Source organism: Mastigoproctus giganteus, chromosome 9, assembly GCF_048544385.1.
Source record: "Mastigoproctus giganteus isolate SK-2022 chromosome 9, ASM4854438v1, whole genome shotgun sequence".
Taxonomy (NCBI): domain Eukaryota; kingdom Metazoa; phylum Arthropoda; class Arachnida; order Uropygi; family Thelyphonidae; genus Mastigoproctus; species Mastigoproctus giganteus.
The window spans coordinates 212476451-212503647 of record NC_143583.1 but is presented as its reverse complement, the minus strand read 5'-3'; the positions used below and the strand labels follow the sequence as shown (position 1 = coordinate 212503647).

General features: G+C 35.9%; 1 protein-coding gene across 1 annotated transcript in view; it reads left to right on the top strand.

Moving 5' to 3' along the window:
- Positions 1-27197, top strand: part of LOC150081103 (laminin subunit alpha-2-like) — a 707948-nt gene that overhangs the window by 190914 nt on the left and 489837 nt on the right. The window contains exons 19-22 of the mRNA XM_090380924.1: positions 2986-3194; positions 13799-13905; positions 20196-20373; positions 25604-25710. Coding sequence (XP_090237050.1) covers positions 2986-3194; positions 13799-13905; positions 20196-20373; positions 25604-25710 — 601 coding nt within the window. The remainder of the gene's footprint in view (positions 1-2985; positions 3195-13798; positions 13906-20195; positions 20374-25603; positions 25711-27197) is intronic.

Here is a 27197-nt window from a genome sequence, read left to right as displayed (position 1 = left end):
CCCCATACAAAGCAATACATAGGTGTGATTTCCAGGGAATGAACAGACTATGGAATCAGACCATTCTGACCAATCCATTGGATAAAAAAAATTTTTTTTATTGAGGAAATCATGCAGAATGAAAGCTCCAGTGTGGTGGTCCCCCATCTTGCTGATAGAACACATGTATGAAGCTTGAATGCCATAAACCAGTCACATCAAAAAAACAGTCAGATACAGCCTCTACTAAACACCAATAATGCCTTATATTCTACAATGGAATTGTAGAGGATTTCGTAGCAACCTTAACGATATTCAAGATTTAATTAACTGCTACGTGCCAGTTAGTTTTTGTCTACAGGAAACATATCTAACTCCTCAAATTTCTACTACCATAAAGAACTATTCTAGATATGCTCAAATTGTATATGCTGCACCTCACCTGACAGGTGTGCAGATACATGTGTTCTATCAGCAAGATGGGGGACCACCACACTGGAGCTTTCATTCTGCATGATTTCCTCAATAAAAAAAATTTTTTATCCAATGGATTGGTCAGAATGGTCTGATTCCATAGTCTGCTCATTCCCTGGAAATCACACCTATGTATTATTGCTTTGTATGGGGCTATGTAAGGACAAGGTATATGCAAAATAAAAGTCATGGAGTTCCTGGACTGAGCAGGCAATGACTTCATTTCTTAAGAGATGCTGCAAAACATTTGGAATGAAATTGACTAGCACCTTGACATTCTGTGTGCTACCAAAAGTGCTCATGTCAAGTGCTCTTGAGGTTTACTCAAGTGTGGTTGTGTGATAAATTCTTTGAGTTGCTTTATTAAGTGCAGAAAACTCTTTTCCTATACTTTTACAATTAAATTTTAATCAAGCTTTATAACTGGGTGAATAATTTATAGGCACCCTGAGTTTTAACTGTGTATAACATAGTTAAAATACAGGATGATAAATGTATTGTAACCAGTCTTATGTTTTGTAATGAAATGTTCTTAATTACATGCTGATATTATCAGCAGTTGTACAATGATAATCATACAAGTTAGGAAAAAAGAGAGAATATTTTGAAATCTGTGCTCAAAAGTGGATTAGAAAAGTGTGTTTACATCTTTTATTGTGGGGGGAAGTTTAATTTTGTTGATTAGTGTTATTAGCACATTCTCTGTCATCAAACTTCTTTGGTATTGAGAAGTATACACTGTTCATACAATATTTCCATTCCTTAGACTACAAGATCTTATTCCACATGTTAAGCAGTTAAAGTCTTAATCACTTCATTTCCTGCTGCTTTGAAAAGTTCAATAGGTATTCATGTCATAGTTCCACTTATAAAGCTCTTCTTTCCATATTTTTATTACCTGTATCAGGTATTTTCCTTGCCCATTGTTTAGGACTCCCACTCTTGGTTTGAATTTTTTCTGTAATTTCTCTGATCTTTTTGAAGAGATTCCTTGTTTTTTTTCCTCTTTTGTTACCCATCTCAATTTTCTGTCAATCCTGATTGAGAAAACTGATCTTGTTCTTTCTTGCTTGACATCAGAAGTCTGCACTGAGTTGTCTGGCTTGCTGAAAACTGCCTGTGGCTTTCAGCCTCCATATCTCCTCTGCAACTTTAATTTCTTGTTCTGAGAGCCAATTCATTTCTCTTTTCTTCTTTCTATGTGTAATAGATATATATAAAGAGATTAAGATAATGTTTTATAATATTATTTATTATTTTTTAATAATAGAAACAGACATTTTATTGAAACAAAAACTGGCACTTTTTGAACTCCATTCTGTAATAATGTTATATAACTGCTCAACATGACTTCCTTCATCCATAAACTTCCAACATTGAGATAGTTTGGGTCCATTTTGATAGAACTATGTAGCATATTGGTTTAACTACATCTTCACCAATGTTTTGACTTTGTTTGAGGAGATGCAGTACCTTCTTAGATCTTCTTCCTGTTTTGGGAAGAGATAGAGCAAGTATAAATGTAAGATATCTATACTGTAAGACCATGTAAGACCTCATATTGTCATGTTGGAAATAAAGCTGCTGCATACTGTGTATTGAGACAAACTTTTTGGATCCATACATTTACATTCTAATGTAGAGCTCAGAGGTTAATAGTGGTGCCACTAGTGATGAATTAATAAAGCACTACACCATTAATATCTCAGAAAGCAGCAGGCATGAACATGCAATAATGTTGTACAAGAACGTATCATTTTCACATTCATATCCCCACAACTATTGATATCTTCCAGAATCCAATCCAAGGTAAGCAATCATTGCTTGCTATTATTCACATTAAATTGCAATTTTGCTTACCATTACCAGCTGAAAAATGAAGCAGTTCTCTTTAATCATTTCATCAATTTGATTTCATGAGTCTCATCAGCTTGTCATTTTTGCTGCCACATATCTGGTCTCTGCCATGTATATATGCAACCTAAGACCTAAAGGGTATTGGTGTCTATACAAAATCTCCATAAATAACTTTTGTTTGCTAATGAATGTCAATTAGTGGAACATTTTCTGAAGGCGAAACCTTAGTCACCATGCGTGCCATTTATCCCATGCTGACAGTCTCCTTATACTGCACTGGTCTCTGAATTACAGCAGTAAAAGTGCTGTAATTCAGAGACTTCTGGTGACAGGACAATAAAACTTTACACAGTGCAAGTGCAAGAAAGTCTAATTGGATGAGTCTTGTTCAGTTCACACTACTATGTAGTTTTGTTTCACAGGAAATAATTTGGGCAGCATTACTTTTCAGCCCACATACCTTGTACAGCCACAAAGAAACATGCACCTTGCAGTATCAGGAATTAAACACAACAAGGTGAATCTGAATAATGTGTATAATGTTCAAATGTTATTCAAAGAAATATGACTACAGCAGACCATGCTTTTCCAGTATTTAGCAATATTCACTAATAATGTGCGGCCTTTTTTACTTATTAATACTCCACATGTAAATGTTTTTTTCTAATCCCCTAGGTGCTCAGAAGGATATTTTGGTAACCCAAAGACTTCAGGTGGTTACTGTCAGCCCTGTGATTGCAGTGAAAATGTTGATACTTCTGTTTCAGGGTGGTGTGATAAGCTTACAGGCCAGTGTCTGAGATGTATAGAAAATACTGGTGGCTGGAACTGTGCCGAATGCTTGCCAAATCACTATGGAAATGCCCAACGTCATACATGCAGATGTAAGTTTACTTGTAGCACTTTTTAGATGGCTAGGCATGAGATTTAATTAGCATAACTTTGCAGTTATAATAGCAGTTTGTAAGGGTAGCAGGTGTCACTCCTATTTGGATCCTCATATGTCTTGTGACACAGAATGGTGCATGTGCAATGTCTGGTAATTTGATACTTTTTTCTTGTACTTTGTGTCACAAAATAAATAATTAACAGTTTTATTTTTGATATGGTTGAATTTGTACTTTCTTTGAAATTCTTTTGGATCATCATGTGAATCTGTTTTCAAACACCAACATATGCCTGCAATCATTATCTCATTTCTATTTACTCTGCTCTTTTTTTTCCCTTTTCCTTTTCACCTTGATATCTTGGTGAAACCTTTTTCCTGCAGTTCGCTCATTGCAACAGGGCTGTTTTTCTGGAATTTATTTAAAATGCTTGCAAATAATGAATTCTCTCCTTCTCAGGTTGCAACTTAGTTTTTTGAAAGTAGTAAGATTTTGATGATAATCTTCTCATAGTCATTTGATTTGTAAATACCTATAAATACTTAGAGCTAGAGCCATCCTTTTAAAATAATTTTATTTTTTCATGATTGCTTATTCTTGCTGTGTCTTGGATAATCCTCTTGATCACATTATTCATTTTTCAAGAGAGCAGTTTCTTTTTCTTTAAAACAATTAATTATATCCCTGATTGTTTTCTTTGTTCTGGTTTTTCTTTACTTATAGTGATATTGTTATTGTGCACATTTCCTAGTGCAAAATATTATCACTTTGAATTGTTTAAATTTTTATGAGTTGTAAACAAGCATTTCAGACAGAAATCCTTATAACATCTTAAACATTTTAGACTGTTTGTTACCTGCCTGAGAAGGTTCTGACATAGCCAATTGGTCAGGAACGAGAGTGTAGTAGCATGCACTCTTTGAGTGGGCTGGGGTTCAAGCCTGTGACTACTAAATACGATTAACATTTGCATTGATAATTTATTGTAAACTCCACTGACTTGGTGGTCATTAGCATTAGTAGAGGCATATGATGCAAGAAAGCAAGCTTATTCAGCATCAGCCAAAAAAAAAACCCACTCCCATTTCACCCCTCTGTTCGTTCAAAATACCTGTCCAGTTGAGCTTTAAATTTGTTTAGGCTAACTTCAACAACAAGTGATGGAAGTCGGTTCCACCAACCAACCACCCGCTGGCCAAAGGCAAATTTCCGCACATCTATCCGACATCCGTCCTTCCTCAATTTGAATTTATGCCCTCTGAGGTGATTATTCTGAGCAAGATGAAGAATCCCATTGGCATTGAGCATGCTCAAACCATTCAAAGCCTTATACACCTCTATCAGATCACCTCGCCGGTGCCTAGTCTCCAGACTCTGTAATTTGCAAAACTTAAGCTCTTTCTTCGTAAGAGCAACCCTTTGTTCCATTCACTAATCTTGTTGCCCTCCCCTGTACCCGTTCCAGCAGTTCTACATCCTTCTTGAAATGAGGCCTCCAGACCTGTATACAGTACTCAAGATGTGGCCTAACCATTGCCTTATACAAGGGAATAATCACCTCCTTATCCCTGCTAGAAAAATTCCTGTATATCATTGACAAGACACCATGAGCTACTCTTGCAGCTTGTCTGTACTGCTCAGAGAACTTCATATCTGCCTGCACAATTACCCCCAGGTCCTTTTCATTCTCCACCACTGTCAGTGTAGTACCGCAGAGTTGATACGTTGCTCTGGTGTTACTGTTTCCCATATGTAGTACTTTACATTTGTCAATGTTAAACTTCATTTGCCACCTCTCAGCCCATCTGTTCAACCTTTCCAGATCCTGTTGCAGCAGCATAGCGTCAGTAGTGTTCTTAACGACCCTGCCAACCTTTGTATCATCTGCAAACTTGGACATTAAACTTGATATCCCATCATCAATATCATTCATAAACACCGAAAACAACAACGGATTTGCCTCCAATGCCACACTGCTCCACTTTGTGCAGCAGTCTTCCATGTGCAACAGTATCAAAAGCCTTTCTAAGATCCAAATATATAATATCAAAGTTATTCCCTGCATCCAGTTCTTTTGTGACTACATAGTATCCAATCAAATTGGTCAGGCAAGACCTGCCCTTAACAAAACCATGCTGCGTCTGAGCTATAACTGAATTCTTGTCTAGATGATCCTGCAGTGCTTCTTTAACCAGTGCCTCCATTAATTTACCTGGAACAGAAGTTAAACTAACAGGTCTATAATTACTTGTGTTAGCCTTTGATCCTCCTTTGTGAATTGGGGTTACATTTGCACATCTCCAGTCTATGGGTACCTCCCCTGAGTCCAAAGAAGCTCTCATAATTATAGCTAGGGGTTTGCATACTTCCTCTGCTGCCTCCTTTAATATAACTGCATAGATCCCATCCACCCCAGGTGCCTTTTTTATGTTTATCCTCAACAATCTCTCATCCACTTTCCTCTCAGTTATTACAAAATCATCCAGCTCACTGCCAATGTTTACTTTACCTACATCATTCTCCTTCCTGAATAACTCCTCATGTGTGAATGTAGATGCAAAATACTCGTTTAGATAGTTAGCCACCTGAGCAGGATCCTCAACTGTTGAACCATCAGTATCCAGTGGACCAATCTGATTCATCCGTTTCCTTCTCGAGTTCAAATATGTAAAGAACTCTTTTCTGTTTTTCTTTGCATCCTTTGCCAAGGATTTTTCGTAGTCTGCCTTTGCCTGCCTAATCTCCTTTGTGACTTGGTTACAGACCAACTTATATCTATCATAGGCTTCCATGTCACCCATTAATTTTTATGTATCCCATGCATTTTTCTTCTCTGCCACATGTCTCATTAATTCATCTGACAACCATTTAGGCCTAAACCTTGAACAATATTTCTTAGTTGGTATGTAAAGCCTGGTAGCCTCTAAGATTAGTTCCTTGAATGCTTCCCATTTTGAGTTTGCTGTTGGTAACATCATCAGTTGGTCCCACTGTATAGAATTTAAATACTGTCTCAGACCATCATAGTCGCCTTTACGAAAACAAAAACCCTTCCCTTTACCTCTGATGGTAGTTACCTCCTTGAGTAAATCCCACTTCAACACACTGTGATCACTGCCACCTAGTGGTTCATTTATCTGCAGATTCTTAATGCATGAAGAATCACTACTGATAATCAGATGAAGAGTATTGCTCCCTCTTGTTGCCTCACGAACATGCTGATGTAGAAAAAAGTCATCCAATAAATCCACAAAAGCCTTGCTAATGTGCGAGTGACCAACCCACAAATTCCAGTCAATATCTGGGAAATTAAAATCCCCCATTATAAGACTCTCTGATTTACTGGCCCACTATTTCCCTGTACAATATCTTATTATACTCATCAGAGTCATTAGGCCTATAGCACACTCCTACTCTCAATTTTGATTTCCCTATGCTTATGTCATGCCAGAGTATAAACAAGAACATTTTTGGGGTCCGTAGTTTAACAAAAGTCCCTTATAATGTCACTCGGTTGTCTGTCTGTCCATCTGTCATAGCATTGTATCTCTGGAACCACTCAACCTATTGACTTGAAATTTTGCATAGGTTTGTACATCATATGGGCCAACATAATGCCATATTGATCGTTGTTGACAAAAATTTGTCTGAGGAATGTGGGGAGGACAAAAAAATGTTGTTGACAACCTATAGCTTATTATATACCATTGGAAACAGCTCAATGAGTAGGTTTAAAGTATAATTTTAAAATATTTTTAAAATTAAAAATGGTGGTGCCAGATAGGAAAATGTGAGTAATTTTTGTGTTCCCCCTCTCTATTCCCGTTGCTAATGGAGCTAAAAATTTAAAAATCGCATTAGCTATGTGTTATTCGATACTTATCAAGGGAAAACTATTCTAATTGAAATCTATCATTTACTTTTTGTGTTAAAATTAAAAAAACAATTTTTTATTGCATTTCGATAGTACACTTCTTTGTACTAAGTAACTCTCCTTTTGGTGACAAAAAGGTAGCTAAATAGTTAATAATTCTATAAAGGTCATTTATAAATTTTGTGACAAGAAGTATTTTTTAACAGTTTTCAAAGCTGGAGTTGTCCCGGCAAGGAGATACTCAGAGAACCAGTGTTGAGGTGGCAGTGGTGGGGGGGTGCCTGCTCGGAGTCTTGCATGACCCTCACCTACCAGTTGCTTCTACCCCAGGACTTTAATTGCTTCTCCAGGAAGAAGTTGGAGTCACTTTTCCCACCTTGTCATTCACGACAACTGGAAAGACTCAAATAGACAACATTTTCATTAGTTCCTCAGTTTTAGGCCAACCAGGTACTAGAAACTTTTTTTCAGTTATCATAAAGCTCTCTATTTGAGATATTACACTAACGACCATTCAAGACTATGGACCCTTCATCCCGAGTGCCTGGCACCCAGTAGTTGACAGATTTTTTTTTTTTTATTTATTTATTATTGTACTGTTTTAATTTACTTGCTATTATTTTTCCTTATCAGTCATGTTTTTTTCTTAAATTTTACAGTCCATCTAAAATTTAGCAGTTTTAGCTAAATTTTAGGTGGACTGTAACCATCTTGCCTCTACATCTTACAAGTAGAGGACAAAAGGTATAATATTCTGGTAATGGCATCATTTTAATTTTATTTCCACAATTTAAAGTTTATAACTGTTAGCCAATCATCCACAACAGATAGAACATTATACACTCAAGACTATAAATAAACAAGGATTTTACATCAAAACTTTCATAAAAAAACGTTTTAGCAGAAAGTTAATATTTCTATATAACATATTTTATATAACATCATTGTACACAATGGGCATAGCTTCATTCTGTAATTCAATGAGTAATTTATTAATTCATTCTGTAATTCATTGAGCAATTAATTTTGTACTTACTGCATCAATCTTATACAGAAAAAGAAGTTAAATGGGTTTATGGCTAAAAACCTTATTCATTATAACATTGTTGTGGAGTGTAATACAATATAAGATTAATAATACAATAGGTATAGGAAAGAAAAAGAATAATCCTTTCTTAAAGAAGGGATTATTCTTTTTCTTTCCTATACCTATTAGTTTTATAATGTAGCATCAATGGTTTGCTAGAAATGAAAGAGAAATAAATATGCATAAATAAATCTAATACTATATTAGATTTATTTATGCTTTATTTCAGATTTATTAAGAATTAAGAACAGTGCTTAATTTATGTACAGAACAAAACTTTGCTACAGGTAAACAATAAGCTAAAAAATCATGAAAATAGAAATGCTCCTTGGATTAATCAAAAAAAAAAATTACTTAAAATGTACGTTTAGAGGTTTTCATCTTTTGTGGTCGATATGATCATCCCAAGCCAAGCACCAGATTTGGATCTGGTCTTCCATTATAATTTCATCCCACTTTCCTTGGTACTTCTTATTCATTAACTCTATGTTGTTGTGAAATCTCTTCCTGTGCTATTCACTAACACTGCCCAGATTTGGTCTGAAAAAAGCCAGGTGAGAATGCAAGTAATGGAACTTGATTAACATCTGTATCCCATTTTTCTGCAGTTTTCAATGAACTTATTAGCAGTAGTAGAGGCATATCATGCAAGAAAGCAACAGCATTAGCCAAAAAAAAAAAAAAAAAAACCTTCCCATTTCACCCATCCATTTGCTACAAATATTTATATAGGTCTGTCGTAAATATATATTTAAGCTGTCCACTTTTATGACAGATGGAAGTTTGTTCCAGCAATCAACCACCTGCTCACTAAAGGCAAACTTCCACACATCTATCCTACAACTATCTTTCCTCAATTTGAATTTATGCCCTCTCAGGCAATTATTCTGAGCTAGAGGAAGAATCCCATCAGCATTGAGCATGCTTAAACCATTCAAGGCTTTATACACCTCTATCAGATCACCTCGCTGGTGCCTAGTTTCCAGACTCCGTAGTTTTCAAAACTTAGTCTTTCTTCGTAAGAGCAACCCTTTGTTCCATTCACTAATCTTGTCGCCCTTCTCTGTACTCGTTCCAACAGCTCTACATCCTTCTTAAAATGAGGCCTCCAGACCTGTATACAGTACTCAAGGTGTGGCCTGACCATCCCCTTATACAAGGGGATAATCACCTTCTTATCCCTGCTAGAAAAATTTCTGTGTATCATTGACAAGACACCATGAGCTACTCTTGCAGACCATCTGCACTGCACAGAAGATTTCATATCTGCCTGCACAATTATCCCCAGGTCCTTTTCACTCTCTACCATTGTAAGTGTAGTACCATGCAGTTGATACGTTACTCTGGGGTTACTGCTTCCCATATGCAGTACTTTACGTTTGTCAATATTAAACTTCAGTTGCCACCTCTCAGCCCATCTGCTCAACTTTTCTAGATCCTGTTGCAGCAGTGTACTGTCATTAGTGTCATTAACAACCCTGCCGACCTTTGTATCATCTGCAAATTTGGACATTAAGCCTGATATACCTTCATCAATATCATTAATAAATACATAAAACAACAATGGACACAACACTGAACCCTAGGGGACTCCATTAATAACATTAGTCCATGAAGAGCAGTGTCCACTGATTACCACTCTGTCTTCTCCCACTCAACCATCCCTTAACATGGCAGCAATTTGCCCCCAATGCCACACTAAAACCTTCTTAAGATCCAAGTATATGATATCAAAGTTATTCTTTCCATCCAGTTCCTTTGTAATCACATCATAGTATCGAATGAAATTGATCACGCAAAACTTCCCCTTAACAAACCCATGCTGTTTCTGAACTATAACTGAAGTTTTGTCTATAAGATCCTGCTACAGAAGTTAAACTAACAGGTCTGTAATTACTTGTCACCCTTTGATCCTCCTTTGTGAATTGGGGTCACACTTTCACATCTCCAGTCCATGGGTACCTCTCCTGAGTCCAAGGAAGCTCTCATAATTATGGCTAAGAGTATGCTTACTTCCTTTGATGCCTCCTTTAATATAACGGGATAGATCCCATCCACCCCAGGTGCCTTTCTTAAGTTTATCTTCAACAGTTTCTGTTCCACTTTGCTCTCAGTTATTACAAAATCATGCTCACTGCCACAATTTAATATACCTCTGTCATTCTCCTCCCTGAATAACTCCTCATGTGTAAATGTAGATGCAAAATACTCATTTGGTTTGCTAGCTACCTGAGGAGGATCATCAACAGTTGAACCTTTGATATCAAGTGGATCCAGGGCCGTGCCTTGCTATGATATATAGAGAGGCGGCTGCATCAGGTGGCACCGTAAGGGGGCGGCATAAGCAGCAAAATCAAAATATGGGAAATCAAAATAGGGGCAGCATTTTGAAGACTTGCATCATACTGAGAAAATCTACCGCACGGCCCTGAGCGGATCAATCTAATTCATCCCCTTCCTTCTATACATAAGTAAACAATTCTTTGCTGTTTTTCTTTGCAAAAGACTTCTTGTAATCTGCCTTTAACTGTCTGAAATCTTTTGTGACTTGATTACAGTCCAGCTTATATCTACCATAGGCTCCTGTGTCACCTGATAATTTATATCTATGCCATGCAATTTTTCTTCTCTGCCACATGTCTCATTAGTTCATTTGACACCCATTTAGGCCTAAACCATGAACAATATTTCTTAGTTGGTATTAAAAGCCTAGTAGCTTCCAAGATTATTTCTTTGCATGATTCTCATTTAGATTTTGTCTTTGTTAACATCAGTTGGTCCCACTGTATAAAATTTAAAAACTGTTTCAGACCACCCTAGTCACCTTTATGAAAGCAAAAACCCTTCCCTTTCCCCGTGATGGTAGTTACCTCTTTGAGTAAATCCTCCATCAGCACACTGATCACTGCCACCTAGTGGTTCCTTTATCTTCAGATTCCTAATGCATGAAGAATTACTACTGATAATCAGATCAAGAATAGTACTCCTAGTTATCTCCTGAACATGCTGCTATAGAAGACAATCATCCAGAAAAGCCTTGCTAGTGTGAGTGACCAAACCACAAGTTCTAGTCAATATCTGGTAAATTAAAATCCTCTGTTATAAGACAATCTTATTTGCTGGCCCACTTTATTTCTCCGTACAGTTATTCATCCAAGTCATTAGGCTTATAACACACTCCTAATCTCAATTTTGCTTAGTCAGTGTTTATGTCACACCAAACTAACTTGATACTGCACTGTCCACAGTGCTGGATTAAGGCTTGGGCTAGTAGGTCCCCTGCCCAGGCCACCAATCTTTAAGGGGACCAAAATCAGAAGAACAACAAGGCAAGAAATATATATATCCTTAGTAAGAGGGCATGGAAATGCCTTAGTCCAGCTGCAGTTCCTTAAATTTTGTGTTTCTTAACTGACAGTATCACCCCTCCTCCCTTCCTATCCTGTCTATCCTTTCTGTATGCATTGTACTCCCAAATTCCAATTCTGCATTCTTTATATCTGTGTGACACCACGTCTCTGATATCCTAACAATATCCACCTTCGATGTTTTTAACAAAAACTCAAATTCATCAAATTTATTTACCAAACTCCTAGCATTGGTGTTCACACAAGTATACATGCACCTGTTCTTATTCTTAGCTACCCTAACACAGCTCATGTATTTACTTGTTCTGTGATGACTCCCAGCAGTCTCTGAAATTCCCTGCACCTTGTTTTCCAGGCTGCTGATCATTCCAATAGAAGTAGTTATAAACTAATTATTTGTCATTTTAACTCTTAATGTTACCAAGAAATCCATTTACTAGAGTGAAACAACTGTACCAAGCATTTTGCTTAACACCAATCATTTTGTCTTTGAATTCTTGGCAAGCGATCATATGCTTTACTTCTGGACAATTAAATATGCCACCTTTTGCTTCAAACAATTTTGGAAAAGTAGACTGTATATGATTGAAGGTGTCACATTAAGGATTCAATTTATTTACATTTTTCCACTGAACTATAAGCTGGCCATGGTCCAGTGGTTAGCATCACAAGTAAGAAGGTTGTGTGTTCAAACTGTAATGCTGCCATGAAAAGTGTGGCACATTTGTGAATTATGACAGTGAAAATCTGGCTCCCCTTAATAATTATAATTTAATGTTTATACAGTCATAACAAATATAGAAACTATTCTGACCTCAGCTGCATGGAGAATAAATGGCTTTTTTTTATTTTAACAAAATGGTCAGCCAATCCCAGCTTGACATGGAGTGGTAGAAACAAGAATTTGTTCCTTGGAACCAAACAATTATTACTTACATTGTGTGGCAGGCTGCAACTTAATTCTGCTGACAGATATCTTCAGTAGTTCTGGTCTATTTCCCTGCTGTCCCAAAGGAACAGGAAACAAGGGATCTTAGAGAACCACCACCTTGTAAATCCAGAAGGAAACTTCTTGAAGTTCCCACATTAATTGAATGAAAAGATGCCACTCTTCTGGATTGCGATATCAATTTTTCATAAAGACAAATCAAGTCAAAACAATAGCACAGGTTCTGCAGTGGTGAAAACATTATTAGGTATATGTCTTTTTCTGTATGTGGAAGTCTTGCGGCAGCTAGGAACCATATCTAGAGAATTCACTTTTAAACAAGATGTCAGGAGCCCTGCACTGGATCTGGTTAGCTCGAAATCTCAATGCACCAAATCCAATGCACGAAAAGTGAACCATGCACTGACTCCATAGTTCTGTCGCAGACCTGCTGAGATGTGTGATACATATGGATTGTCAGTCATCCTACAACTACTATAGCTGATGAAGGCGGCAGCTGCTGCCGAAAGCTCCTGTACTAGTGGTTTTAAACAACTTTTATCGCTTTTAATTTTATATATTCTATTGAATTTTATTCTTGTTATACAAAGTTTCTTTTATTTTGTTTTAATATTTTAACATAGTTATACAATCAGTGCGCATGTATTTTATTTTATAATAATAAATATGTTTTACAGATTCGAGTCAGTGTTATTTAGTAGCATTACAGATGAATTACAGAGTTCCTGACTCCAGAGGCCTTTTCAATGACTCACCCTTAGGCATTTAAAAATAGGCTTCATTTCCACTGTTATGCCTCATGCCTATATAATATCCACATACATAGCATGCCTATGTTTGGTAGCCATAGCAAACTGCAAAAAAAAGGGGGGGCGAACATTATATGAATACTACAGGTTCACATATATCACAGTATTGTTATGCACTTATGAAATATTTTGATGGCAATTGAAGATTTTATGTTTGACATTGTTTTTTTTTATGTTTGACATCAGAGAAAAACCAATTACTTCATTGGATTCATAAAAATACTTGCAAGGAACAGTTTAATATAAACATATATAAACAAATATGGAAAAGCTGTAAGCTGTTCACACATCAGCTACTAACATTATAAATTTAGTAGCTGGTGTGCATGTGTGTCATTAAAAACCTAAATCAAGCCTATGTGTAAATTAATGATGGGAAAAAGTTATTAATATTAGTATTGCTACTTGTTCTTTATTTCCAGTCTGCTGTTATTTGCAAGTCTAATTTTTTTTATCTAGATAATTCTGTATAAAATATTAAAATACTTAGATTAAAGCATAATTTTTTTTATAGACTGTGATTGCAGCTCTTATGGTTCTCTGAGTCCTCAGTGTGATAAGACAATGGGACAGTGTCTCTGCAAAGCTAATTTTATAGGACGTACTTGTGATCGATGTTCAGTAAGTAAAGTTTTATTATGTTTTTTATTATGTGTGTAAAATATTGCCTGCCCTCTGAGGCCACCTCTGTTTATACAAAGCAAATTACAATGTAAACAGACAGAGAAACAAAAAAAAAAGCAGGAAATACAAGATTAAAGGCAATATTAAGAAGACACAAATAAATAACAGTCCCTAATTCCAAACCCAGTGTCTTGCAAGAAATATTTTCTGCATGCCTGTCTGGCTCTGTGATACAGTTGCAAAGTTAAAATTGTGATGGTAAACTGAAAAAAGTCAGGCAGTGAAAATGCCATAGTCGATATTATTACTAACAGGAAACATGAAGGAATTTAATTATGAATAAAGTTGAAATTCCTTAGAAGTCTGTGGCAAGTTACTTAACTTATGGCTCACTCAAGTAAGATTGCAGGATCATCTTAATAGAAATGGAATTATACAAAAAATCACAACACACAGGTTTTGATATAAGGTTGGTTGGTGTTTTATGGTGCATTGGCAACTAAGGTTACCAAAAAATTTATTTGGTAACCTAAACAGGTTATCACGTCAAAAGATGGAATTGTATATCAAAATATAAAAGTATAAATTCAGATAAGTGTCTATAAAATCACAGACTATAAGAAGTTAAAAATGTTAGACATATTGTCTCTGTAATTTAAAATCTGGCTGAGTATAAATGGTTCAGCCAGATAAATAAAATCTGTAAAATATAAACGAATGTGCACTGATAAAAAGCAGACATTCAATAAAAATATGAATAATGGTTAAAATAGTCTTACAATTCTCACACATAGGAGAGTCATCTGCCCTCAACAAATAGGAGTGTGTCAGATGACTGTGATCTATACGGAGCTCAGCAAAAACAACTTCCTCTCTTCAGACCCGGCATACACTGGACTACCATTGCATGATTACAGGCTTAATCTGATTATAGTTTGTCCTGTCTATGCCAATGATTTTGCCATTGGGAATATAATCTGGTGCATATTGTTCTTTGCAGTCTATATAGGGGACTGACAGGCAATGATTATCCAGGGGATTGGCTGATTTTGCAGCAGCATCAGCTAATTCAGCATTTCCCAAACTGTGTTTCATGGAACACTAGTGTTCCATGAGATGTGAACAAGTGTCCCGCAAAAAATCATAATTAATAATTTAAAAATATTGCATATTTGTAGCATACATCACTTTTGTATCATTATAATATTTAACATATTTTTTTTTTTTTCAGTTATTAATATACTGGCATAGACTAATAATCAAATAGACACAGAACATTTAATTTTGGCAGGCTTTGCATAGTATGCATAGAGGTAATGACACCTACGCAAAAGTAGCAAAGTGGTGATCTAGTATGCCATTCGTATGCGATTTAGCCTGGAATACATGGGTTGAAGGAGAGGGGGAAGCGGGACCGATATCATAACTAAACCCACTTCCTTGTATAATTTTTTTTTTGATAATAGTATTTCAAAATATTATTATTAAAATATGTGACCATGGATTTGTGGTTGAAAAAAGGAACTTTAAAATGAGAAGCAAGTACTTCTAGTATTGCAACTGTGGTTGATGAAAATGAACACAATGTTGTCACACTACAAAATGAGGCTGAACAATCACAACTTTTTTGTTCCCCAGAAATCCGAAGTGAAAAAACAGGAACCAACTAATAAAAGACCAAAACAAAAGTATGATGATAGATATTTGAATTTTGGCTTTACCTGTGTTGGAAATAAAGATGCTCCTGATGCACAATGCGTCATATGCAATAAAATATTAGCAAACAGTTCTTTGGCTCCCTCTAAACTTGTGTTTCGTAAGTATTCCGTGAATATGTTGTGAGATGAAAAATGTTCCATGACTAAAAAAGTTTGGGAAACGAGCTAATTCATTTCTCCTGATCCCAATGTCATTTGGGATCCAGCAGAAGCAAATGTAAAATTCTGACTCAAGGAGAAAAAATAGCATCTCCCAAATCCACTAAAGGACTGAATGAGGGTTATACCTTACTGATAAAAGAGCTTGTGATATTCTCAATGATTCACTTTACATCATATACCTTTTGTAATGCTATTTTTAATGTGCTCTAGGGAAATTTTTATTGTATTCAACTCTCCACCCTATACAGGCAGTTCCTTCTTTACGAGTTTTCACTTTACAAGTTCATGTGTTTGAGTTTTTTTTTATCAAGTATCAACAAAATCGAAAATATAAACATTAATTGCAAAAAATGATTGCTAAACATTCATAAATACAGCATTTCAAACCACACATATAGCTATACGATACTGTGCACCCCGCTTTACGATATTAATCCATTCCAGAGACACCATTGTATCATGAAAATACTGTAATGTGAGCCCTAATAACACGTTGTTTTTTAGTTATTCGTTCCAAGACCTTGGAAGTTGAAATTTTCGCAAAATAACTAAGCTATTTATCTCTTTAAAAGGTCATTTAAACCTTGGTAATTGTGCAGTCAGATATGAAGTTTTCTGAGCAGTGCAGACAGGTTGCCAGAGTGGATCATGGGGTTTTGTCAATGATATACAGCCATTTTGTGATCAGGGATAAAGAGGTGATTATCCCCTTGTATAAGGCAATGGTCAGGCCATACCTTGAGTACTGCATACAGATCTGGAAGCCTAATTTTAGGAAGTATGTAGAGTTGCTAGAATGAGTACAGAGAAGGGCAATAAGACTGGTGAAAGGAACAAAGGGGTGCACTTATGAAGAAAGGTTTCAATTCTGCAAATTGCAGCTTCTGGAGACTAGGCACCTGCGAGGCTATCTGATTGAGGTGTATAAAGCCTTGAATGGATTGCTGAGGGGATTCTTCCTCTTGCCCAAATTAATCGCTTGAGGGGACATGAATTCAAAATAAGGAAAGACAGTTGTGGAATATATGTGCGGAAGTTTGCCTTCAGCCAGCTGGTAGTTGATTGCTGGAACAAACTTCCATCTGTTGTTGTGGAAGTTGATAGCTTAAATAAATTCAAGGCAGAACTAGACAAACATTTGAAATGAATGGATCAGCGAAGTGGGAAGTGTTTTTTTCTTTTTTTTTTTTTTTTTTTTGGCTGATGCTGTATAAGCTTGCTTTCTTGCATCATGTGCCTCTACTAATGCTGATTGTTTTTATCATGTACTATCATTACTTTCATGAGCAAAGGCATGTTGGGTTTGTAGTACAATATGACAATTAAAAGGGGACATAGATATGTGCAGGTATGAAATTAGTTGAAATTCTCAGCATAAATTTCAGTATGCATTTAATGATGCACCTTGGAATATTGCAATCTCTTAAAATATTTTTAATATATTTTAAGGGGAATCCTTTTAAAGGAGTGGTATTAATATATTTTAATTAATACATTGTAGCTCCATCTGTAATGAAGTGATTATTCATGTGTTTGTAGTTAAAGCAATGATTTATGAATTTGTGGTTCAAATGATCATTCATCTATTTGTGGAATTCCATATAATTTCTTCTGCCTGAGATAGGATTCAGGTAGGATCCAGAAACATAGTCAGCTTGTACAATAAAGAGTTGTTATTGGTAGCCATGTCTGTACTATATCAAATACAAACAGTAAATGAAAATAAATTTATTAATTTCATATGGAGTGATATATTCCCTCTCTTATATATTCTTAATGTCATATATTACGAAAATGGTATCTACATACCATTTTCGTAATATATGACAAGAGTTGCTTGCATGTACTTTTAACACACTGTTAATGCCACACTGTTAATGCCTCTAGCCTAAGCTGTTGCTGTGTTTGCTACCTGGTTCCATAGCATGGTAAAAGGAGAAATTTTATACATATTCTTCATATGTGTTTATTAAATAAAGAATATATTAAATTAAAATTCTTTCCCTCATATTAAAATTTTATCTTAACAGATATTTTTTATTCTGTAGTAAAAGATACAACTTTATTTAATAAATATACATTAAGAATATACTGTATATTGTATTCTTATTGTATATCTATTAAATAAAGAATATATTAAATTATAATTGTTTCACTCTTTACTGCATCAGAAAGTACAAAATATCAGCAGACATAACTGTGAGAGAAAAATAAAAGAAGAATATTTTCTATTCTAAGGACTCAACTAAATTTTGACACGAAAAACATTTTGTTATTATTATCAAAATTACTGTAACTCAGAGTGAAAATGGATACAAAAATAGATTGTGACAAGTTTAATAATAGGAAATATACATATATTAGATTAGATACATACAAACAAAAAGCTTTCGGTTGTTTTGTCAACCTTCCTCAGTTAAACTGACAGTTAAGAATGGAGCATGAGGGCGTGTACTGCCAATCTTGTACATGAAGTGCGTGATTAATTCTTGGATGTTGAAGCCTGTGATGCATGTGGACGTTGCCAGCGTTTGTCGATAGTCGGGATTGCTGTTTCGATGATAGGGTGGACTCAGCATCCACTGCTCCTGTTGACTGAGGTATTGGAGCATTTGATGTTTAACGACTCCAACTAGGCGCATCGTCAATAGTGGCGGGACTTATCCACAATCACGACGTCACAGTGTGGGTCAATGTTCTGGTTGGTTACCCAAACGTATTCGGCAATATCTGAGTGCTCCACATCCGCTAAGCAGATTGCTCTTTCGTGTTCTGAGAGGCATTTTTCGAGCCGTCTCCCGGTTTCCCCGATGTAGCAGCTAGTGCAGTCACGGCAAGAGATGCGGTAGACCAATCTGCTTTGTAGTAAGGTGGGTACTGGTGTTTTTACTTTAGAGATGAGGAATCGTAACTTTCTGCCTAGGAGTTGTACATATTTTATCCCATGTGATTTTTAAGACTCTACAAACCTGTTGTTGATAGGTTTGTAGTCTTAAAATCACATAGGAGTTTGTAGAGTCTTAAAATCACATGGGATAAAATGTGTACAACTCCCAGGCAGAAAGTTACGATCCCTCATCTCTAAAGTAAAAAACACCAGTCCCACCTTACTACAAAGTGGATTGGTCTACTGCATCTCTTGCCATGACTGCACTAGCTGCTACATCAGGGAAACTGGGAGACGGCTTGAAAAACACGTTTTCTAACACGAAAGAGCAATCCGCTTAGCGGATGTGGCCCGCGATGCCATGATTGTGGATAAGTCCCGCCACTATCGACGATGCGCCTGGTTGGAGTCATTGAACATCAAATGCTCCAATACCTCAGTCAACAGAAGCAGTGGATGTTGAGTCCACCCTGTCATCGAAACAGCAATCCTGACTATTGACAAGTGCTGGCAGTGTTCACATACATCACAGGCTTCAACATCCAACAATTAATCATGCACTTCACGTTCAAGATTGGCAGTACACGCCCTCATGCTCCATTCTTAACTGTCAGTTTAACTGAGGAAGGTTGACAAAACAACCGAAAGCTTTTTGTTTGTATCTAATCTAATCTAATATATGTATATTTCCTATTATTAAACTGGTCACAATCTATTTTTGTATCCGTTTTCGCTCTGAGTTACAGTAATTTTGATAATAATGAATCCAGAGCACACAGGCCTCTTTAATCATATTTTGTTATTGCTTCAGAAATCACTTTATTTTTTTATATTAGGCAGTTTCATCTTAATTTTTTATCAACTGCATAGGGTACAAAAAGGTTCAAAGAGTTGGTCACATCACCTTTGTTTGTAAAAGGGGCATCGTACAGAATTACGTTTTAATGAAAGGTTGAAAAATATTGCTATCTGATATTTAATTCAACAAATTATTGAAAACAGTAGCATTTTACATTGATTTATATTTAATATAATATAATAAATTATATTATATTTAATATAATATAATTTATATTATATTATGTCTATTAGGGAGAGGGGGGGGAAACAGGTGAAATGGCTATCACTGCTGTTATAAGCATCTAAATATTGGGGTATGAAAATCAGCCTGTACTATCATTTAGTTTAAATATGGTTAATTTTTAAGTGCTTACTGCTACTGACCAAAGGGGGTAAATTTTCATAAATTCACATTCAGTAACCGTTTGAGGAACACTTTAAACTCTCCATGTGACAAGAAGCATAAATTTGCACAACTACTAATGGAATTGCTAATTTCTATTTTGGCTATTACAATTATAAAGTAAAAATGATGAGAAATTATACTTAATATATTTCTAGAAATTAGAAGCTAATGTATTCTAACTTTTTTTTTTACCAATTTCTTTTTCAGTTTGTTACTTTTTATCATTTAAAATTTTTTGCCTATTCAAGATATAACAAGCAACTTCTTTTTCCAGAATGGTTTTGGTAATGTAGAAGCTGGTTGTTTGCCTTGTTGGTGTAACAGTATTGGCGCACAGTCAGAAACATGTGATCCAGTTTCAGGTCGATGCCATTGTAAGCCGGGTGTTTTTGGTAGCAAGTGTGAATCGTGTTTAGAAGGACATTATGGATTTTCAGAGGATGGTTGTAAAGGTAAAAGTTTCATATGCATATAATATCATAATCTCAAATATAATCTGAAAAGTTATGCTAATATTAGCTGTCCATAAATACAAGTTTATAAATATATCAACTCTTATTTTAATTTTTTTATACTGAATTGCATTTTTAATTATTAAAGATTTTGAATAGTGCCAATGAAAAATATCGTATACATTAGCATTAGTAGAGGCATATGATGACGCTTGCTTTCTTGCATATGATGCAAGAAAGCAAGCTTATGCAGCATCAACCAAAAAAAAAAAAAAAAAAACACTTCCACTTTACCCCTCCATTCGTTCGAAATACCTTTCCAGCTGAGCCTTAAATTTATTTAGGCTATCAACTTCCACAATGAGGGATGGAAGTCTGTTCCACCAACCAACTGCCTGGTGGCTAAAGGCAGATTTCCGTACATCTATCCTACATCTGTCTTTCCTCAATCTGAATTTATGCCCTCTCAGGTGATTATTCTGAGCACGAGGAAGAATCCCATAGGCATTGAGCATGCTCAAACCATTCAAGGCTTTATACACCTCTATCAGATCACCTCACAGGTGCCTAGTCTCCAGACACTGTAATTTGCAGAACTTGAGCCTTTCTTTGTAAGAGCAACCCTTTGTTCCATTCACTACTCTTATTGCCCTTCTCTGTACTTGTTCCAGCAGCTCTACATCCTTCATGAAATGAGGTCTCCAGACCTGTATACAGTACTCAAGGTGTGGCCTGACCATTGCCTTATACAAGGAAATAATCACCTCCTTATCCCTGCTAGAAAAATTCCTGTATATCTTTGACAAGACACCATTAGCTACTCTAATAGCTCATCTTCACTGCTCAGAGAACTTCATATCTGCCTGCACAATTACCCCCAGGTCCTTTTCATTCTCTACCACTATCAGCTTAGTAACACAGATTTGATACATTGCCCTGGGGTTGCTGTTTCCCATATGTAGTACTTTACATTTGTCAATGTTAAACTTCATTTGCCACCTCTCAGCCCATCTGCTCAACCTTTCCAGATCCTGTGCAGCAGCATAGCAACAGTAGTGTCCTTAACAACCCTGCCAACCATTGTATCGTCTGCAGACTTGGACATTAAGCTTGATATACCATCATCAATATTATTTTTAAATACAGAAAACAATGGATCCAACCCTGAACCCTGAGGGACTCCACTAATAACATTAGTCCAATGATGAGCAGTGTCCATTGATTACCACTCTGTCTTCTCCCCCTCAACCACCCTGTATCCATAGCAGCAATTTGCCTCAAATACCACACTGCTCCAATTTGTGCAGCAGTCTTCCATGTGCAACAGTATCAAAAGCCTTTCTAAGATCCAAGTATATAATATCAAAGTTATTCCCTGCATCCAGTTCTTTTGTGACTGTATCATAGTATCCAATCAAATTGGTCAGGCAAGACTTTCCCTTAACAAAACCATTCTGTGTCCGAGCTATAACTGAAGTCTTGTCTAGATGATCCCGCAGTGCTTCTTTAACCACTGCCTCCATTAATTTTCCTGGACACAGAAGTTAAACTCACAGGTCTATAATTACTTGTGTCTTCCTTTGATCCTCCTTTGTGAATTGGAGTCACATTTGCACATCTCCAGTCTATGGGTACCTCCCCTGAGTCCAAGGAAGCTCTCATAATTATGGCTAAGGGTTTGCTTACTTCCTTTGCTGCCTCCTTTAATATAACTGGATAGATCCCATCCACCCCAGGTGCCTTTCTTGTGTTTATCTTCAACAATTTCTCCTCCACTTTACTCTCAGTTTACTACAAGATTATCTAGCTTACTGCCAGAGTTGAATACACCTCTGGCATTCCCCTCGCTGAATAACTCCTCATGTGTGAATGTCGATGCAAAATATTCATTTAGCTTGTTAGCTACCTGAGCAGGATCGTCAACAGTTGAACCATCGATATTAAGTGGACCAATCTGATTCATCCCCTTCCTTCGAGAGTTTACATAAGTAAAGAACTCTTTGCTGTTTTTCTTTGCATCCTTTGCTAAAGATTTCTCATAATCTGCCTTCGCCTGCCTAACCTCCTTTGTAACTTGGTTACAGATCAACTTGTATCTATCATAATCTTCTGTGTCACGTGTTAATTTGTATGTATCTCATGCATTTTTCTTCTCTGCCATATGTCTTGTTAGTTCATCTGACATCCACTTAGGCCTAAACCTTGAACAATATTTCTTAGTTGGTATGTAAAGCCTAGTAGCTTCCAAGATAAGTTCTTTGAATGCTTCCCATTTTGAATTTGCTGTTGGTAACATCATCAGTTGGTCCCACTGTATAGAATTTAAATACTGTCTCAGACCTCCATAGTCGTCTTTACGAATGCAAAACCCCTTCTCTTTACCCCTAATGGTAGTTACCTCTTTGAGTAAATATCACTTCAGCACACTTTGATCACTGCCACCTAGTGGTTCATTTACCTGCAGATTCTTAATGCATGAAGAATCACTACTGATAATCAAATCAAGAGTATTACTCCCTCTAGTTGCCTCCCGAACATGCTGATGTAGAAAACAATCATCCAATAAATCCACAAAAGCCTTGCTAGTGTGTGAGTGACCAGTCCTCAAATTCCAGTCAATATCTGGGAAATTAAAATCCTCCATTATAAGACTCTCTGATTTACTGGCCCACTCTATTTTCCTGTACAATTTCTTATTATACTCATCAGAGTCATTAGGCCTATAGCACACTCCTACTCTCAATTTTGATCTCCCAATGCTTATGTCACACCAAACTGACTCGATACTGCACTGTCCAGCAATGTCGACTGGTTTCACTTCCTTGGATTTTATGTATTTGTTAACTAATAGCATAACCCCTCCTCCCTTCCTATCCTGTCTATCCCTTCTGTAGACATTGTACTCCCCAAATTCCAGTTCTGCATTCCTTTGAAGTTCTTTGAATGCTTCTCATTTTGAATTTGCTGTTGGTAACATCATCAGTTGCTCCCACTGTATAGAATTTAAATACTGTCTCAGATCATCGTAGTCACCTTTACGAAAGCGAAAACCCTTCCCTTTACCCCTGATAGTAGTTACCTCTTTGAGTAAATCCCACTTCAGTACACTGTGATCACTGCCACCTAGTGGTTCCTTTGTCTGCAGATTCTTAGTGTGTGTGTGTGTCTCTGTGTGTGTGTGTGTGTGTGGTGCAATATAATCTAAATTGCTGATGCATCTAAAAACCTTATAGTAATAATAATGACAACATACTTCTTAAAATGAGGCTTCCAGACCTTTGTGTAATACTCAACATACATCCAAATCATTGCCTTGTATTTGAGATGATCACCTTGTCCCTACCAGATGAGGTGGATAGTTTTTGTTGATGCATTTTGTTGATATTTTTGTATAAGCTTGCATCATTTGCAAATTATTAGAGATGATGGACAGGTGATGTGTGAAGTCTCCCCCCCCCCCCCCCGGCATCAGCTTGCTTTATTGTATCATCGTAGTAAATGTATATGTAAATGTATAATTTTCCAAGCCTCCCCCATGGCCTTGGGGACATAAGCATCTGGGCTACAGCACATTGATAAATGTATATACAGTGGACCCCCGCTTTATGATTGGATCACTGTACGATCAAATCACTTTACAATAGGCTCTCCATAACAAAATACCATTCACTAAACAATATGTGGTAAGCAGCAGTCATTGTGATTATGTTTGTTTGCAAATTGAATTTTAATTCTATTAAATGCCGATTCTAATAAGCAAAAAAGAGGAATGTTATCCACAGGCTATAAAAGTAAAGGTCACAAACTAACACTTTATTACATTACCAATTAAGAAAATTGGCACAAACTAACACTTTATTACATTACCAATTAAGAAAATTAAATGATACATGAAAATGAAAGAATATTTTCCACAGGTTAGCAAAATAAAAATAAATGTACGCCTACATACGTAGCTTAATTAATACTCTAATATGTACATACTAACTAATTGATATTTCTGTTCACCGACATTTTTTTGGGGGAGGTTGTAGAATTTAAAACAGTAAAAATGATAAGCAATCAATAACAAAGAACATGGCACAATTTGCAATAACATGATATGGAGATATGTAGTAGCAAGTTTACAAAGCTTAAAAAGTAGAAACGAAGAGAAGATTCTGAAAATTTATTTGTTTTTTTATATGATTGAAGAGGAAGGAGAAGCACATTTCACCATAATAACATAAAAACGCACAGAATTTCAGCTATTGGTATTATCACAAATGCAATAAGATAGACTTTACTATCCATTTATAATAGATTACACTAACAGAAAAGCCCAATAAACCAGAAAATGCAAATTGTTTTTGTTTTATGGTTGTGACCTCCAGAAATGCGCCTTTAGAAAAATGTCACAAAGGCTTTCAAAATTGATTCTTATAACTGGACATATGATAACTATGAAAGTGTAGTGCATTTTAATAATTTGAATTTGTTTTTTGAAATTAAAGCAGCTGATTCCACTAACCAGTGATTATGTTAACCGGCGTCTACTGATTTCATTTTAGAATGGAATAGGCTTATGATTGTCTCCGTTAGAATCACTTGGTTCTTCCTCTCAGCTAATAGCAGCATTTGTAAATGTGTTGGCCACATGTTTTGTTTTTGCATCCTTTAGTTGAATGCTTAGTTGATTTTTTGTGTTGTGCTTTAATCAATATATTAGTTTTAATAAATTTTTTTAAACAGTATGTACAATTTCCATTATAAAAATTCTCTTTTAGAGAGAAATAACTTAGTTATATAGCAAAAGTTTCAACTTCCGAGGTCTTTGAACAAATTTCCAAAAAACAATTTGTTACTGGGTTCGCATTATGATATTTTCATGGTATGATGATGTCTCTGGAACTGATTACTATCATGAAGTGGGGTCCACTGTAATGCATACTTCACAAAGCCCAAGCCCAAATGTGAAAAACATGATATCAGTATATGTGTGTACCTCACAGAAGCCACATATATATAATAACGAAAAGGTTAATAAAATGTTTGCACTGGGTATAAGAACTTTATATTCCAGAAATAAGCTAAGGTTCCCCCCCCCCCTCATGTGGGTGAATGTTTTCCTTGGAAATTCCAAAACAATATTAATATTAAGTATATTAATATTATTTTTTTTGCATTGCGTATTTTCACACTGAAAGAAAATGTTATTTCAAAAGTAATGCAATATTTTCCACATTTATAGCATGCAGTTGTAATCTTCATGGTGCTCACAACTTTCATTGCGATGAAAGTAATGGTCAGTGTGCTTGTAAGCCACATGTTGCTGGTCGTGCATGTGATCGATGTGAGGTATGTATTTCTCAGTAATTAATATTCAATGATTATAATTGATATAGTTGTAAATACTGTTATTGTGATTGTAATGCTAACACTCTTTTGTTCTTATTAATGAACTTGAAATTTTCAGTGCAATTATTGTTTCTAAAAATAAAATCTATAAAGCAGTATATGGTGGAAAAACAGACATTCTGTACAGCCAGATGGAATTTCACTTCTTTTTGAAGGAAGTATTTCAGTTAGTCTCCTGCTGTAATGCTCCCCAAACTGTAGTCAGTGTCCCCATACTCCTTAGAAAATATATAAATAATTGCATGAACCTGTTATTATCATGCAGCATTCGTGAACATGACAAGTCATTACATATAAGTGTGAAACTAATTTCTTGTCTTTGGTTTTCCTTTAAAAATAAGTGCAGAAATAGAAAAATGTCAGTTTAAGGATAAAATATAAAATTGCCTTCTTTTGCTCCTGAACAACTGAACTTCAAAAGAAGTTCAGTTGTTCGGGAGCAAAAGAAGGCAATTTCTTAGCTTTAAAAGCTCTACTTAGCTATTTAAAAGCTCTAAAGGGAATACATAATAAGAGACTTATTGTTGAATGAAAGATTAATAAACAAATTAATTTTCATTTATTCAACTTTTAATTTGTCTGCTTTGTTTTGTTTAGCATTTTTTGTGTGTTTATACTGAAAAGAGCTGGCAGTCCCAGCTATATAAAGTTTGGAAACTCTGCTGTAGTGCTCAAAAAGAAGGGAAAAGAAAGAAAGAAAAAAAATTCATGTTGTAGTAGTAGTAGTAGAGGCATATGATGCAAGAAAGTAAGCTTATGTAGCATCAGCCAATAAAAAACCCATTTCACACATCAACCATTTCAACAAAATATGCTGAAATAGTCCATATATATAGCCTATAATGTTTCATGGACTATTTCAGCATATATTTTTTTTTGAAATAGAGAACTGGTGTGGCATCCCGAAGAGATACCGTTTCACATATTTAATATAAGTGCCCCGTTTTCTCCTCTCTGCAGACGCCCATGCCAGCAAGTATAGCAATGTGGTATACCTTATCACTTGCCTTTTTTTTTTTTTATGTGAACCCCAAACACGAGAGGTATTAGAACCTATAGTACTTAGTACCGTGCTTGGGTTTGGAGGTAGAGAAGACGAAAGAAGATATTTGTTGACATTGGACTTGAACTTCTGTAGATTGTAATTTTCAGGAAATACGTATGAAGGAAGGTTGTTCCAGAAAACGGCAGTTGAATGAATAAATGAGGAAGATGAAAAGTTGGTTTTGTGGGTTTGAAGTTGGACAGTAAATGGATGTCGACTGGTGGCGGCACGTGTTCGGACTGTTTTGAAAGAGAGAGCGGGAATTATAGAAGCCAATTCAGAAGAACAGTGCCCATGGAAGTATCTGTAAAAGAGGCATGCAGCAGAAACAGTACATCTATGAGAGAGCGAGTGGAGCGACTCTGTTAGAGATGAGTCATTA